Genomic DNA, 16,789 nt, shown 5'->3' on the forward strand with positions numbered 1-16,789 from the left:
TATAATGTGACATTTATATAGCGCTCTACCACAATTAAACGATCACAGAGTGTGAGCTCTTTACAAATACAGGTAGTTACAAATAGATAATACAATGTGTTACAACTAACATTCTCTTTATTTATTTATTGAATCTATTAACAAACAAAAATTACTTGAGCTGACTTTAAAATGAATTTAAAAATTTGATCTCTCCTAATTACCAGAAAGCGTACGTAGAGAATTTTTTTTTTTAAGGCTGAAAATAAAGAAAGGAAGGTGAACACCAAAAAAAAAGAGACGTAACATAAATGTGCCGTAGTACACACGTCAGTCAGTTTGATGATCTCTCCACTGCTGAGGCAGAGTTTCTTGTTGTCGTCCAGGACAGTATTCATGTTTTCAATCCACACAGCATCCACCGGACCGTCAAAGACAAACCACCTTTTGTCCTCATCCTGGGATGATGCTCCCACACGGATCAGGGTGGACAAGATACCGTCAGTCCTGCACGATAATAACCAAATTATAAGGATTAGTTTTGATTCAGCTGAGAAATATGCATATTGTTGACCAGCTCTTCAGAAAAATTAAGCTTAAATTTTTTAAATTTTTACGCAGTTTCTTAATCTGTGGTGTAGGCCTATGTGCTCCAGAAATATTTTGTCAAAATTGAAAATCTAAATATTGAATAAAGCAAGAAAAGATGCATAATGTAGTTTTAATTGATTTTTTAAAAAGTTTTTTTTCTCTCTCCTGAAAAATGTTGCTTCTGGGCATTGTATATTTAAACAGCTTGCTGATAATATGTAATGGTGGCAATATAAGAGCTACTGACAATAAGGATATAAAGACCATTGAGCTGGAAAGAGACAGACAGACAGACAGGCAGAAACAATGGAAAAAAGATAAAAATAAGTCGGATCAACTAGCAGTCCCCTCCAACTCAAAGGGTGATTTGTCTAAGACTGTCCTTTTTTTTCCTTTTTTTTTTCTTTAACAGGACGGATACCATTCACTAGAGATAATCAAAGCACAGATTTCTCTGTGCCTGTGCCTCATCAGCTTTTGCAGTATTTGTCCTGCTTTGTACTCAAGCACAAGGTTGATAAGTCGGGAACAGATACTACACTTTGATCTTAGCCAAAAGGCCAAGAAGCAATGTTTAAGACTGTCTATGATTCCAGCACAAAAACCAGGATGAGTATTAATGCTTAATGAGTGAATGATCTTCTTCCCCTTTCAGTGCCAGGTCTGAAACAAACATCGGCAATTACAGTTCGCCACTCATTTTTCTGCTTTGATTTTTTTTTTAATCTATTAAATTCTGACCTTTACCTATCACTGATATGTGCAGGGTTTTTTTATGATTTAAATATCTAAATGCTAAAATCAGCCTGAGGAGATCTAGTGCAGGCATCAAAAGAAGAACTAACTAATATCAAGATCAATCCTGCACATCATTTTCAACATTTCCCCCTCCTCCTCATCATCATCTTTATCATCCATTTCTAAACAATTTTCCTGAATTTATTATTTTTTTAAATGCATAACAATTACTACTACCTTGTTGACAGATTTTCTACATAACTTACAAACATTCAGCACAAAAACCTGACTTGGAACAATTCAAAAAAAAAAAAAAGACCAATGCTTACCACTCATGAGTGAGCAGATCAAATTCACCGTACAGCTGACCCATGGTGATGGACTTTGGGTTGAGCACGTAGGTGTGAGTGGCTTGGAAATCTGTCATGGCAGGGGAGGGTTGACCCTTGAGAGATGTCTGAGCTTTCTGCAGCATTTCATAACACTGAAGGAAGTAGGAGAGAAAAGGTATTAACATTCACACAGCATACACATATCAGACTTGTACACAAGCGTTTTGCAAATAACCAAGGGTTCTTAAGTCCCTTTGTGTCCTATAAGAGGTAGCCGTACGTCGTTCTTTTCTTATACAACGAAGGAGCTAAGATGCTGGTGTGACATACGGCGTTCTTCATGCTTTGCGAAGAGTTAGGACCATGATGACGAATGCCAATTGTCATAGGTTGTATCCTGCATACTTCTTCTATTAGACGCATTTCGTAAAACTAATCACAGATTCACACACAATGACATTTTTCCGCTCAAAGAAATCTTTTTCTTTTAGAGATATTTCATAGTATTTACAAACTGGGTCTAATTATAGGCAACTGACCACCAAATCTAAAGCTACTTTTTGTCCCTGGGGATCTCAAACTGTGCCCAGTGAAACATAAACGGACCCTGCGTCACCAAAGGGTTAAATTAGTCAGAATATTTAAATAACATTATTATACACAACAGTTCGAAGCTGAGTATTCCATTTAATGTATTATAGCATTTTTGATAAAGATATATAAAACAAACATGTGAGTAAAGAAGAGGAAGAAGGTGCACAAAAAGTTCAAAAGTAAACAAGAATTACCTTGGTTTTTCCAGAGCATGTTGGACCCACCAACATAAGGCCATGACGGACAACAGTAGTTTCAAACAGCTGGATACACTTGTTGATGAAACCTTCAACGAACAAAGAGAACAGATTTTCAGTTCATCATAAAAGTTCACATTAAATACAAGCATAGATACCCTTTCAACATGGATTTTTTTTAAAAATCTATTTAACAAATAGGTACTGGAAAGATAAAATTTCGAACATTCCGTGAGGAAAAAAAAGACAGAAAAATTGCTTTTAAGATATAAACACTACAAAGTCATTTACAACCATGCACGCGCAAGGGCACGAATACACACACTCACACACACACACACACACACACACACAGACACACACACACACAAACACACACACACACAAAATAGATCCACAATAAAATAGAGTACACAACAGCATTTGTACTAGCTTGTCACAGTTCACTCACAATATGTGCAGAAAGGGATTATAATATAATTTTTAAGTTACCTTCCACAAAACATCCTCATTTTCCTAAGAAATACATTTGCATTGTTTGTTTGAGATAAAAGAAACACAACACAATAACTGCCATTAAGGGCTGGGAAAAGGCAAGCAAATAGACAGGAACATCACAGGGAAAGAAGAAAACTACCAGTGGCTTCTCCAACCATCCCCCCATCCCCCTAAATCTGCAGATTAGAAAGAACAGAATCATTTAAAAGAAGTACAATAAGCAGACCACATATGAACACTAATGTTTCGCTCACCATCCACATCTTTGAGCCCAGTTTTTTGACAAGACTTCCTCAGAGATGTCTCCAGATCTCCATAGTCAATGGGTTCTTCCCTAATTGAGCAAGAAAGGAAGAGGGTAGTTACAAATTTGCAGTGATTGATAACCTACAAGGCCCATTGGCTTGAGGAAATCACAAATTCAAAGTCTAATAAAAGCAACAGGGTGAGCTTGATTTGTTTACCAGCTTCTGACAGTTTTGAAAGAAGTTTTTTTGTGGGTTTTGGATGGATTTGATGTGTTTTTAAAAATTGAGAATTGGAAGGCTATTCAATAACGTAGTTAACAATCATGCAACTGGTTTTCTGACTACAATAACTTGTTCGTGTTAGTAACAATCCTACCGCCCTCTACTCTACTGAGTCACAAGGAGGGCAACCCTCTACCCCATCCCTGAGTCAAACCTTCATTTTTTTCATAAATCAACAACTACTACTAAATGTAGCCCAAGTCTCTGATATGGTGACATTTACTTAGTAGAAGTATTGTAATTTTTTATCCACATCAAGCCTGCCTCTGTGGTGTACTGGTTAAGCACTCGGCCATCACACACAGGAGACTCAAGTTCAATTTCTGAGTGGGACGGAATTTCTATCAAGTATCTCCATCTTTCTGTCAGGATGTTGTATCCCTCTCAACCCAGGTTTGCCCTGACAGGCAGGGTCAGAAGTCTGCCTACTTAAGGATCAAATTGTATCAATGGGGAAGTAAAAATTAAGACTTATCAGTTCTCCTGAACTCACTTGATGTTGGGGAACAGATCAGAGACAATACCACTGAACAACTTCAGGTCATCCACCAGAAATTTGGGTACGTTCACGTCTCGAATAGCACGAAGTGCGATCAGTTCCTGAAACAGACAGAAAATTTTTTGGAATTTCACCTTCTTTTATGTATCTAAATCTGCCATTTTTATCTCTCCTCCTTTTTTTTTCTTGAACGTTACTCTCTTGTAACATCTTTAAGCTACGGCACTTATATGACCTAAATGTGTAGTAAGTGTCGTAAAATTCTTACTAAAACAGAATGTTTATGACTTTACTGAAACTTGCATCAAATTTTTCCATTCAATACAGTCTTTGTGGCAACCTTGATAACCTAACAGATCTCCAACAATATTCACACTACAGCACAGAGAGGCAAAGTAAAAACCAGAATATCTCAAGTCAAATCTAACATTATAAGTATAAACAAATAATAACAATAATAGCAATAATAATAACAGATTGCATTTATATAGCACTCTATCTGTTACAAGTTTACATTATGGGTGCTTTACATCGAAGACATGATCACTAAGCATTATACTTCATTCGCACAATATAAAAACATTTACATCAACAAGAAAACCAGTTCAACTACATACAGAAGAACTTTCTCAACCAAACATTAGTTAAAGACACGTAGGGAAAGCAGTGAAAAACAAGACATATCAGCACCTACTAAAACACTACAACTAAGAATTAAACAAATGAGTCTTGAGCAATCGCTGAGAAATCGTTTAAACGTATTAGGATAAGTGAAGCATCGTGGTGAAATCAGGCGCTTGTCACAATAATGAAATCGAAGAAACAAGCATTTTTTCCTCCAGTTTGGCAATTTTTATTGAATTTCTGTTTTTTGGCTCAAGACCTTTTATGTCCATCTAAAACAGATTTCCGAGCGAATTTGACTATAAAACATTGATATAAGGCACAAAATATGTAATTTATCAGTTTTCAAGGACTCTCAAGCTATTGAAGTTACCGAACTTTGGCGGCCATTTTCTCACTTATTTTACCACAGAAACCAGGCGACCCCACCTCCTTCAGTGACAAATATCTCAGCTTCTATTCAAGATAGATGGGTATTTTTTTCATTGAAAGTACGGCAAATGAATAAGCTTTTAGATAATACCAATAACTCCATATGACCAAAAATGGATGAGCGCCTGATTCTACCCCGTCGTGACACATATGTAAAAAGTTTTTAAAGTCATTTTTTCATTACAAATGCCACATGCATAGTGATAAGTTAAAATTGTTAATTCTACCAGGACATTAGCACACAAGGATGTGACTGCATAAGCTTATGTTAACAGCTGAGAGCACAGAAAGTAATCTAAAAAGACCTTTATTCATAATCATAGTATAATATTCAAACAACTTCACTATGACAAGGTGCCAAAATTTAACAAAACACTAAAATTAAATGAATATCTTCTTACAAGTTTCCATTAACACAAAGTATTTTCTTTCTCAAAAATATTTCAGTCATGTATTTCATAGGCAGATTGCAAGTGGAAATAAGAATATTACAACAGGATTCTAATGTTAAAAGCTAAAAAAGACACACCTCCACCATATCCGGGTACATCCTCTTGAGGTTGCCTGCAGCTGAGATGACAGACTTCACAGCACGCATGCCAAAGTCATAATGGTCCTGCAGAATCAAAGGACAGTTTTAATAAGTGTCAAAGTAAAATACTATAGACATCAAATATGTAAAGGCCTTATCTGAACAAGACATTGCAATAAGTAATCAAAGGGTAAAGCAAAATGGTCAAACTAACAAAATGGAATGACATTGACATGAAATGTAAGTATCAATACATCACACCTACTGGTGAATGAGAAGAGAGAATGAAAAGAAAAAGTGAGAGAAAAAGAGAGAGGGAGTGAGAGCAAGAGAGAGAAAAAGATAGACAGAGAGAGAGAGAGAGAGAGAGAGAGAGAGAGAGAGAGAGAGAGAGAGAGAGAGAGAGAGAGAGAGAGAGAGAGAGAGAGGGGGTGAGTGAGTTAGGAGAGAAAGAAAGAGAGTGAGAGAGAGTGAGAGGGAGAGAGAGAGAGAGAAAGAGAGGGGCAGGCAGGCAGACAGGCAGGCAGAGAATGAAAGAGCGGAAGAGGAAGGGTCCCATTCTTTGATTAAGTTAAATTTCTTTTTAAAAATCAACAAAACTTCAGTTCCATCTTGTAATGGAATACAAATAAAACAACTGCGAACCAGATTTCTGTTTTATTTTTATCGAATCATTTGACAAATATTCAAAGAGGTGCTACTGCACTGGAACCCAAATACATACGTGACACTGGGTAACTCAGTTTGTGAATTCAAATAATTCACAGAAAAATTAAACAGATAAAATATAAAATTTGAAAGGAGTGTACAACCCCGTATTGTGTACAGAGATTATTGTCTCAAGACATGTAAGAGAATGAGTAAGTCATTTTTGTACCTGTGAGCTGAGCTGTTCTGAGGATAGCTTGAAAGTTGTGACAATCTTCTTGGCCAGGTGCTTAGCATCAGAGAAGCCAAATGAAAACAAACTGATCTCAGCAATCAAGGCATAATCTGGCACCATCATAGCCACTGGACGGAACAAGGCCTGGAAAGAAAACACAAAATTGAGGCTTAATCAAGCTTAAAAGAGCTTTTAAAAATTATGCCCAAAAGCGGGAGGTAGTTATCGGCATGAAATTCTAATAAAATAATAATTAGTCACTGAAACAAAATGTTTTTGTACTGTGGGGCCAGCTGCTGAAGGTGGTTTTTGTAGTCAATTGATATAAATATACAATGTCTCACGTGACGAAAACAGTTTCATTTATATATGGAAGCATATAATATACAATGTGGAATGACAAAGTTATGCTTTAGTTTAGTTTAGTTTTAGTAACAGTTTTATGGCACTTGCAACACCCAAAGGCCATTATTATAAGTGCCAAAGATTAGAGATGTATTACTGGAGAATAACATACAAAGAGAAGAAGGAGTACAGACAAGGGCAATAGATATTTGATAGGAAAAAAAGAGCAAACAACACTAGAGCACTCGCCAACCATGTATGCCAGTAATGTTAATCTATAAAGGATACTTGAAGAGTATGATGAACCATAAAGCTTAAAAGCAGATATGACCCAACACACAGCCAGTACATAAATTAATTATATTATTTTTCACATAACCCGTCCAAAAATAACATGTGAGTGATTGGCAGGTGCTGTAGTGTAGTTAGCTCCTTCTTTCCTATTAAACATCTGTCGTTCTTATCTCTCCTCCTTCTTTTCTTTGTTGGTTACTCTGTAGTAACACCTCTAATTTTTGGCACTTATAACAACCTATTTGTGTTGCAAGTGCCATAAAACTCTCACTAAAACATTTTTAAAGCACAATAAATCAAACATGATTTTTTTAGATCACCTTGAGATTGTCCGGCAGCTCTGTGCGGCCAGCATAGCCAGGGTTCATGGTGATGAAGACAGCACAGGACGCCTTCAGCACAAGCTCCACACCCTCAAAAATGAAGCGGTCCATCTGAGCAAATAAAAACGAAGAGGCGTCTATTCATGTTGAAACAATTTGTGTTATAGTTTTAATAAGGTTGGTTTTCATTTTAAATCCTGATATTGATGAAGGCCAGACTCTACTATGCTTTCAAAATGTTTTTTTTCTTTTTCCATTTAATAAAAGATAAGTCCTTCTCATAGTACTGGATAGAGAAAAAATGCAGCTAAAAAGGAATAAGCAGGAGGCATGACACCTTCAGTACCCCACATTTTAACCAGGGATTGGCAGGGGTCCACTTGGTACCACTGCCACAATATTGCTTAAGTTCTCACCATGTACTGATAGCAGAGTCTGGAAAATTTTAATAGGAAAAAAAAACCCAGCCTATTTTGTCTTTACCGTATAAAGTTATTAAAACTATAATCATATTCCTCCATGTAATTAATTGTAAGGTTAGAGTCTGGCTCATTCATAAGGCTATTTGTGAGCAAAATAAGACATTAAACGGTTTCAGGAGAATTAGCTAATCATTCTTACAAACCTTAACCCTTTGAGCACTGGATCTCAGAGCTTAAATGCACCTGAGCTCCCATGAGTCAACACTACACTACTTCACACTGAGGTGCACACAGAAGGAGGAAAAGAAGGCACATTCAGGCATATGCTCAGGTCCATAGGGGTAACCTTACCCTGTCAGCTTGGGCCTTCTGAATAGTTGTGATCTGCTGGGCCACCACAGACAAGACCTCAATGTCGATGCGGTTGAACTCATCAAAACAGGCCCAGGCACCAGAGCTAGGGAGAAGAATGGAAAAATGAATTTAAAAAAAAACACTTTTTAAAAAAATGGTACATTCAATACATAAGACATTTCTGACCATTCTGAGAAAACAAAGACATAAAAGAATGTTGTTTTAGTAGATGATTGAAAATTTAAAAAGATTTTACATCTCCTTTTAAAAAAAAAACCCATCTTAATCATCCCTGGTGGTGATCTCTATATATTCAAGTACACACATACGGTGAAGAACAATTGATAGGGAGTTACATGCTTTGTATGCAATATCTGGCAACATCAACATCTCACAAAGTGCTCATGAAGCAACAGTCTGATGTCTCAGATCTTGGATTCTGTTCTAGGTTGATTGGGAGGTAAGGGGAAAGAAGAATGAAGGGGGGAAAATGGGTAAGTGGTTAGCAAACATTGTTGACACAGCAGTTACTTGAGTGCTGACAACAAAGAGTCTTTGAACAAAACATTATAACGGAAGCACAAAAATGTTCAGGGTTGACCAACAAGTTTACCTATATTTGTGTAACACTGTTTATTATGCAACTGAAAAAAATCATTATAATAATAAGTTTGAATTGTACTTGCTTTTGAAAACCAAACTTCCCTATAAGGAACAATAGAAAATGTAAGTAAGAGTATTTACTTCTAATAAATTACACCATGAAGTATTACCTTGCCAAACCTTTGAAGAACTTGCCCATAGCCATGAAGTCAAGCTGATCAGAGCAGTTGAACACCACACACTGGATGGCAAAAGCCTTGGCCAAATCCTGAGAGGTTAAAAAATGAAACAATTGCAGAGTCTTTATAACTTCTTCATGCACAGTCATGCTGGGTAGCTGCACAGAGGTGTCAGGAGGACAGGGGCAGTGCTAATCTATGAAGATGTTTATGACTTGAGGTGTCAACAAATAAATATTATACTTTACCAATGGGGGGAGAGGGGGGAAACATGAACTGGTTTGTCCAGGAGGGGGGGGGAGGACATGGCGCTGTCAAGAATGTCCTGAGCATTTGTCTAGTTTTGGCTTTGAATTTCCTTGTAACTTATAAGACAAATTAAAAATCATAAGATCAAAGAGTATAGAAATTGTTCTGCAGTAAAATATTTAATCTTTCTGTTTCTTGCCCACTTTTCACATTTAAAAAAAAAAAAAATGAAAATGACATGTCCTAAATCACAGTGAGAAAAAAAGAGAAACTTTGGGACAGAAATCAATTTATCTGTAATATTATTTTCCAGTTATGCCCCATTACTGACCAGTTTTCTTACTCTTTTACGCAATATAACTTTAGCGGTTGGAAAGATAATACAAGTCTGACCTGAAAACTGAGGTTTTCAACACTTTCTTCCTCAGAATACTCACATATCAACAGCAAGTTTACATGGTAACTGCCCACACTATACAGATAAATTATTAATAGCTTGAAAGAGGATGACACAGAGAGAGAAAGAAATTCTCTCAGGCCAATTCAAACACTCAGCTCTCATTTCTACTGAATCCATCTGAGCATTCACCTTTGTTGTCTCAGTCTTGCCCGTGCCAGCAGGGCCAGCAGGGGCGCCACCAAACTTGAGATGTAGGGCGCCGGTCAGAGTCAGATAACATCTGGGAAGAAAAGAGTGGAGGAGTATGAGAGAAGAGAAAGAGAGGATGTGTTTTTGTGTGTGTGCCTGGAGAAAGGTCCCAGTTGTCAGCAAAGCTATTTTTGGAGCAACAGGGTGAGAAGGCCAAAAAGTCGTACTAGGCCAAAAATTTAGTTCCATCAAAAAACTCATGTTTAACAATTTCTTGATAATGTATTGAAGGAATTTTATAGTATTCCGAGTTTGAATATTTTTTATTAGTTATTTTTGCAACATGTTGTACTTCAGTAAAGAGTAAAAATGTGCTAGAAATTTAGGTTTTCTCCAAACTTGGTTTTACCACCCTATGTTTCAAAATGTGGCTTAGGCCCTATCTTTGAAACTACTCAAGATAATTCGAAAGTTTAAAATTCAGCATGCTCAGCATTGAATTAGCAACAGGGATGTGTTCTTATTTCAATATCCAAAATTTCCATCAACTGTGACCTTTCTCAAGGAACACACACATTTAGAGATCAGCGTGTGGCTTATAATCCTTAGGATAATGATCCAATCACCAGCAGCAAGTTATAATGAGGCTCATTTGCGTACATTTGAAGTTATAATTATCTTTTCTACTCATAAGTCTTCTCACTTAATATCATGTTACATTTGCGTCTTTTTAGAAAAATCAAGGGCTCGACAATAAACTGTGTAATATACACATTAATTAATCATCATCATCATAACAATATTAATAATAATAACAATGATTATAACAATAATACATGAAGTTCACCTGTCAGTGAGTGGAGTGATGACAAGACGTCCTGTGTTTCCCAGGTACTCATAGGCATAAGGGAACTGGGCGTTGACAGCACGCTGGTAAAGGTTCTCATCTTCCAGCCAGTAGTACCTGTGGACAATATGTAGCTACAGTTACATCTCTGTCACAATAGCACTGTATACTTCCTGAGAAGTTGAGAATGTTTCTGAGTGTTCTAGGGTCACTAGGTTTGAGGTGGCAGGTGCCCTGTGAGAGGAAATATACATGACTGTGCTAAGGCGAATGAGAACTTGCGAGGTAAATAATATATGCGACTGGGGTTGTAAGAGTTCAAATCATCCTACCTGAGTTGACTGATCCACTCAAAGTCATTGGCATTGTTCACTTCTTGCTCCACCATCTTTGCCACCACGTCACGGGCGTGCACCTCAATGACGATGAGGGCGGACAGGGTCATGCGGCCGATCTTTGAGATGTCTTGTCTCACTAGACCTCTGAGGTCATCAAGTTGGGTCAGCACAGTCTGAGGACAGGATCACAATGACCTAAATAACAGTGAAATTCTTTTAAAATTCAGTAACTAATTTATTTACTACTTTTTCTCTCCTGTACCGTAACTAAAGTAGCTAAAGTTGCGAGCAAAAAAAATTGAAGTTGCAAAAACGTATCATTCAAGAACTTCAGATTTTCATAACCAGCTCATCTTGCTTTCTTCTAAAAGACATTTTGAATTCAAAGTTCAGTTCAGGAAGAAGGGCAAAGAAGTCAATATTCAAGACAATTATACTTGGTAAACTCTAGATTATCAGAGTTCAGAAAATATGTGTGTGTGCCTTGACAAAGTCCCAGTTGTTGGAAATTTTAGATATTAAAATAAGGGCATATTCTTGCAGCTTCTTCTTCTTCTTCCTTGTTGTCGATGACAGCAGCTAGACAGTCAGTCTGATGTCAGAGACCGCCATAGAGCTTTTCTCTCAAGAGGAGTCATGTTCTGCCACGTCTGTGTATGAAGGGTGGCGTAGCGCAGACAGTGCTGAAGGATATGGTTGGCATCCTCTTGTTCAAGTCCACATTCGCAGATCGGGGACTCTCCCACTTTTAATTTAGTATGCCCATGGTGTTTGAGTCTGTTGTGGCAATAACGGAGTCGAAAGATTGTGACCTGGTCTGCTCTATTTAGTATGTAGTAGGAGTCACGTCCATTGAGATTAGGGTGGGATCTTTTCCATCTGTTTCTTATGACAATTCTTGTAGTAAATTTAATGCTGAAAATGCTGTTTAAAATTTTTTTTTTAATATCTTGAATTGTTAGATATGCCACATTTTGTAACACAGGGTGTAAAAACTAAATTGGAAGAAAACCCCAATTTCTAGTACATTTTTAACCTTTTGTGGAGAACAATATGCTGCAAAAATAAATAATAAAACAATATCTAGACTTAAAATATTATAAAATCCTGTCAATATGTTAAGAAATGGTTAAATGTGTGTTTTCCGATGAAACTAATGTTTTTTACCAAGTACAGCTTTTTTGGCCATTCTACCTTGTAGCTCAAAAATAGCTTTGCCAACAACTGGTAACACACACACATAATATGTACCAGTAGCATTCATGCAAGAAAGGTAGCTCACTATGAAATGGTAACTACTTGTATAGAAAGCAGAAATCATGACAGAAAAGTGTAATTCATTACCTTACTATCTAAAGTAGTTTCGTTTTATAAGACTTTATCTTTGCGGTCGGAACTGCTGTGCCGGTGAGCCCCTGACAGCGGCTTAGGAACATTCCTTTGTGACGACTTTGACATCAAATTACTTCTTTTATCGGAAGTTCATTCATTAGATGAAATATTATCATAATAGGTTCGCTAGTTTCGATTTAATTACCCATTTACTGACGTTTTTGTCATTTTTAGATTTAGTACCAAAAAGGGCCCCGGCGAAGTGGGTTTACCCCCTTCGGAGATAAAGAGTTAAGATCATCAAATATTTTTCATAAAACATGAGCACTTAAGGGGTCCTAGAAGCTCAATTGATATCAAGCTAGACTACAATGCAAAAATGGTCCTTGTTCAAACCCTTGTTGGGGCATTCTTTCACTTGAGTGGTTTGGAGTGTTTTCAAGGCTCTCTATCCACTAAGCTGTTTCTTACTGGAGGCAGACAATAAATTCTAAGGTTTTGCCACATAAGTGCCACACAGTATTGAAAAAAGCCAGTAAACCTGTAGCATACCTATCAAACCATACACTTACAAGGAAACTTTTTGAATAACATAACACAAGTTAGCTGGAGAAGGTTCGAAAGCCCAACTCATCGCCAAAGTCATTACTTTGAAATGTTCCTTGAGATTCCCAGCTTCCAGCTCAGATGTGACTTCACTGCTCCAGTAGGTCTGGCACCCAGCAATGACCACTTGACCAGGCCAGGAGAGCACCCACTCTGTCCGGGGAATCTGCAAAGAAACATTAACATTTCAGCATTCTAAATTGAATGATAGCTGATTGTAAATGTTTTAGGTGCCCCTGGACACAATTTAAACCTAATAAGAGATGGCTGCTTCAATCTTGCCTGGCAACCCTGGCTGAGTGGGATATAGCATTTCAGCAAGAAGACAAAGACAAAATTTGAAATAGACTTTCGGTTTGATAACATCTTTTTCCAATAACAATAAGTTTTGGATCACATGAGTCACAACTATAGGACCTTTCTGTACAAAATAGTCATGAAACTTCTTGAAGTATCCATATCAATTTTAGAATATATATGAATGTGATTAGACAAATAATAAGTACCTCTTAGAAGTGGAGGAATTTCCAGAACCCAAAGAAGCAACAATAATTGAAAACATAATAAGCACAACAGGATTTTTTTTTTTTTTATGAATTGTACAAAACATTTTAAAATCCTAAAATCACTCTGGAATATTCCATAAAAAGACACTGTGTAGACAGCACCCTCACCTCCTTGTAGTTCTGCAGGGACTCCTTGATGATTTGCCTGAGTGACTCCTTCATGCATCTCTCTATCTCCAACATCCAGTCCTCCACATTGCCTGTAGGGTAGAGAGTCTCTCGGAAGTCCACACACTCTCCCTCACCTGAGTACATCTTGGTTATCCGCAGATCCTCCTCAAATTTGAGCTGTACAGGTAATGGAGGATATGACAATTAGAGTTCTGGTCAAAGATTTATAATAATTACACAGGCAAACAGAAAAAGAGGCAGACTACCAACTTCTTTACCGGCAATTTCACCAAATCCTGCAGCCTGAAAGTCCATGATGTCACAAGAATCAACAAAGGCTGAAACAAATAGAGGATTATAACTCTGTTGGGGCCACTGATTGCACTGGCCAATACCACACCAAATAACGTCAACTGGTGAACAAATCAACAAGAAAACCTTTTCCTTGTATAGATCTCAGTTGATGTCTCCCTGGTGTAGATTCAGACCTCCACGGCCCTATGACATTTCATTCCAGTCTTGGACTATTTGATTAAAGGCATTAAAAATTTTATAGACAGATCTATCAATATAATTTATTTTTTGAGTTCCTTTCTTTTTACTTTTGATGTTCCATAATAATTACACAAGATGACTATATTATCACCATCATTTTGCTCACATGTATAACATCTTTTTCGAGTACAAAGGAGATGTTAGTCTCCAGTGCTGATTTTGTTTTTTTATACACTTCCTCGGGCAGTAGTTAATATTCAAGTTCCTTTAAAAGTAGAAAAAACAGAAAAAATTGATTATTGTGGAGCTAATAGAGCAGAGAACACTTGTCTTTATAAAAAAAAACAACTACTTTTTACATTAAATAAACAACATATTTTTGTCTGATCCTGAGAAAGAAAGATCTCTCTGCTCCGTCACACTTACTCTAGCAATGTTCTCAAAGCACTTTCTGAGATGTGGCTGTACGGCTGTCGGGTCCTTGGTCTGAGACAGGATCTCCAGCAGCTCATCGTCAGACAGGAAGTAGAATCGTGGGAAGGCGTTACGCTTTGTCTCCAGGTACTCACTGAGTCCTTTCTGTACCTGCTCCAAGAGTTTGTTGCACTCTCTCAGGTTGTCCAGCAGGCGGTTGTCTGGGCAAAGGGAGATCACCTAGGGAAGGAAAGGAGTTTTTAAAGTCATTTTCAATTGTAACGAAATAGATCAAACCACAAAAAAGACATACTGTCATTACTTAATGGTGGATATTGAACATTTGAAGCTATTTACAATTGCAATGAAACTGGTCAAACTGCAAAAAGGGCATATCATCATAGTTGCAAGAAAAAAAAATTCTCCAATTTAATAAAATTACTCACCTTGTTAAAGAGAGCCAAAAGAGTTACTCACCTTTTTTGCAACAGTGAAGGGGTGCACTATCAAGTTATGCATATGCCAAAGAACAGTCAAATAACAGAAATCAAAACAGGCAAGCAAGCAGTTTAATTGTTGGGTCCAGCCAGTCTCTGAGTGAGAAATGTTACCAGCTTATAAAATTTAGTCTGCTTCGATATTATTGGAAGGAAGTTGGAGTGATAGTATTCCATTGGCCGAGCAGCTGTGAGAACTCCACCTTTTCCAGCATCTTTCATTATACAGTCAAAAGTGTAAACATATAACACCTAACACTCTATCATTTCCAAACACTCACTGCATTCAACAGTGGGTTCTACAAAGCATTCATCTCTCTAGCATACCTGAGGATTCTCTTTGGCGTTCTTCATGAGCTTTCTCCAGATCCTCTCCATGGTCTGGTAGCGCTTGCTCTCCACTGGCAGCTGCCTATTGATGTCCTCAGAGCTGAAGATAGGCTCCAGATACAGCCAGGCTCGCTGGCAGTTGAGCCACTCATCCAGCACATCCTGGGGAGAGCAAAGGGGAATTAACATAGTACAGTTATACTATCTTGTACTCTCTCCCATATCATTTGAGGCATACAAAATCATAGGCAAAATTGTTAATCTATTTAAAAACATAGGCTACTTCATGAAATGCCATCTTGACAATTAGTCGTTTCTATTGATAGTGTTCACATTTCCTTAATGTCATAAGTATATCATCATCAGCTGAGCTGTGACAGTGTGAATGTCTACTTATGTGTGAGCATTAATCTACAGAGCATATGAATGTTGATGAACATGTATTTTGTGTAATGATAAAGGTACTGTAAAGTGCCTAGAGCTGCACTTATGGGATTTGACACAGTATGAATTACTGCATTATGAATTTTATCTGAGAGAGAATCGGAGATAAAGTAAATGTCAATGAGACGCATTCTAACTGGAGTTTACTGGTGTGTGTCTTTAAGAAAGACATGTCAATCCTGGCTTTAAAAATGACTCTGCACTGTGTAGATCAGTCATTCTATTTGTGTATTTGAATCAAATACAGTTTGTTATGAATTTTACATTGAAAATGTCTTTGTATTTGCAATAATTGCAAACTTAATCACAGAAAAGACAAATTAAAATGTCATTTCTATTTTCTTTCTCCTCTGACCTGAGTTGTCCTGAGCTTACTCTCCCAGTTGCTGATGCGGTCTTCAAATGGTTTCTTGAATGGAGAGAAGGACATGCTCTGTGTCATCACAATGTGGTCATCCAGCAGTTGGGAGGTTTCCTCGGAGCTCCTCAAGATGTATGTGCCAGTCTCTTTGTACGCGATGATCTCAAAGTTTACTGGATCCCACTCCTTCTCCATTTTGTCAAGGGCCTAAAGGTTTGGAACAGAAAAAATCTGATTAAAGCTGTCATCAAAAGTGGTATATTTGTTCATCATCTTAGACGGTTAATAAACTTTAGTTTTTTTCCCCAAGTTGACTTGAAATGGCCATATTTTACTAGGAACAGATTAGGATTATGGTTAAAGGGGAAATAAGCAGAAGCAGACCCCACAAACTGACCCTTGAACCAATAATCAAATTCAAACTCCATGATTCATTGAACAAGTTTTCAAAAAGCTCACTTTTCAATCAAATGAAGTTGGTTCTGCTTATATCGAGCCCCAGGAACAAAAAGAACGCTAGAAAGTATTGAAAAGCATACACTTACAGATAAACAAAGAAAGGGAAAAGGGAAAGATCAATATGGATATGGGAAATTTTATTTCACAGAGGGGCAAATGCACCAAAAGTCAGATGGCAGGACAGTGTAGAGACCACTTAATA

The 16,789-nt window shown here is 37.3% G+C and overlaps 1 protein-coding gene and 1 pseudogene across 1 annotated transcript in view; both read right to left on the reverse strand.

Annotated features, from left to right (window-relative positions):
* The window catches only part of LOC101858600 (dynein heavy chain 1, axonemal), a gene marked incomplete in the record, with an annotated part of 80,580 nt that overhangs the window by 39,970 nt on the left and 23,821 nt on the right, over positions 1 to 16,789 (reverse strand). Inside the window, 18 exon segments of the mRNA XM_013089655.2 lie at positions 369 to 486; positions 1,638 to 1,792; positions 2,429 to 2,520; positions 3,184 to 3,263; positions 3,953 to 4,059; positions 5,544 to 5,630; positions 6,424 to 6,573; positions 7,389 to 7,502; positions 8,165 to 8,270; positions 8,941 to 9,038; positions 9,788 to 9,878; positions 10,635 to 10,751; positions 10,967 to 11,145; positions 12,954 to 13,076; positions 13,585 to 13,764; positions 14,509 to 14,736; positions 15,321 to 15,485; positions 16,123 to 16,335. Coding sequence (XP_012945109.1) covers positions 369 to 486; positions 1,638 to 1,792; positions 2,429 to 2,520; positions 3,184 to 3,263; positions 3,953 to 4,059; positions 5,544 to 5,630; positions 6,424 to 6,573; positions 7,389 to 7,502; positions 8,165 to 8,270; positions 8,941 to 9,038; positions 9,788 to 9,878; positions 10,635 to 10,751; positions 10,967 to 11,145; positions 12,954 to 13,076; positions 13,585 to 13,764; positions 14,509 to 14,736; positions 15,321 to 15,485; positions 16,123 to 16,335 — 2,403 coding nt within the window.
* On the reverse strand, positions 1,052 to 1,142 carry LOC118478878 (annotated as a pseudogene).

Source organism: Aplysia californica, unplaced genomic scaffold, assembly GCF_000002075.1.
Source record: "Aplysia californica isolate F4 #8 unplaced genomic scaffold, AplCal3.0 scaffold00026, whole genome shotgun sequence".
Taxonomy (NCBI): Eukaryota; Metazoa; Mollusca; class Gastropoda; order Aplysiida; family Aplysiidae; genus Aplysia; species Aplysia californica.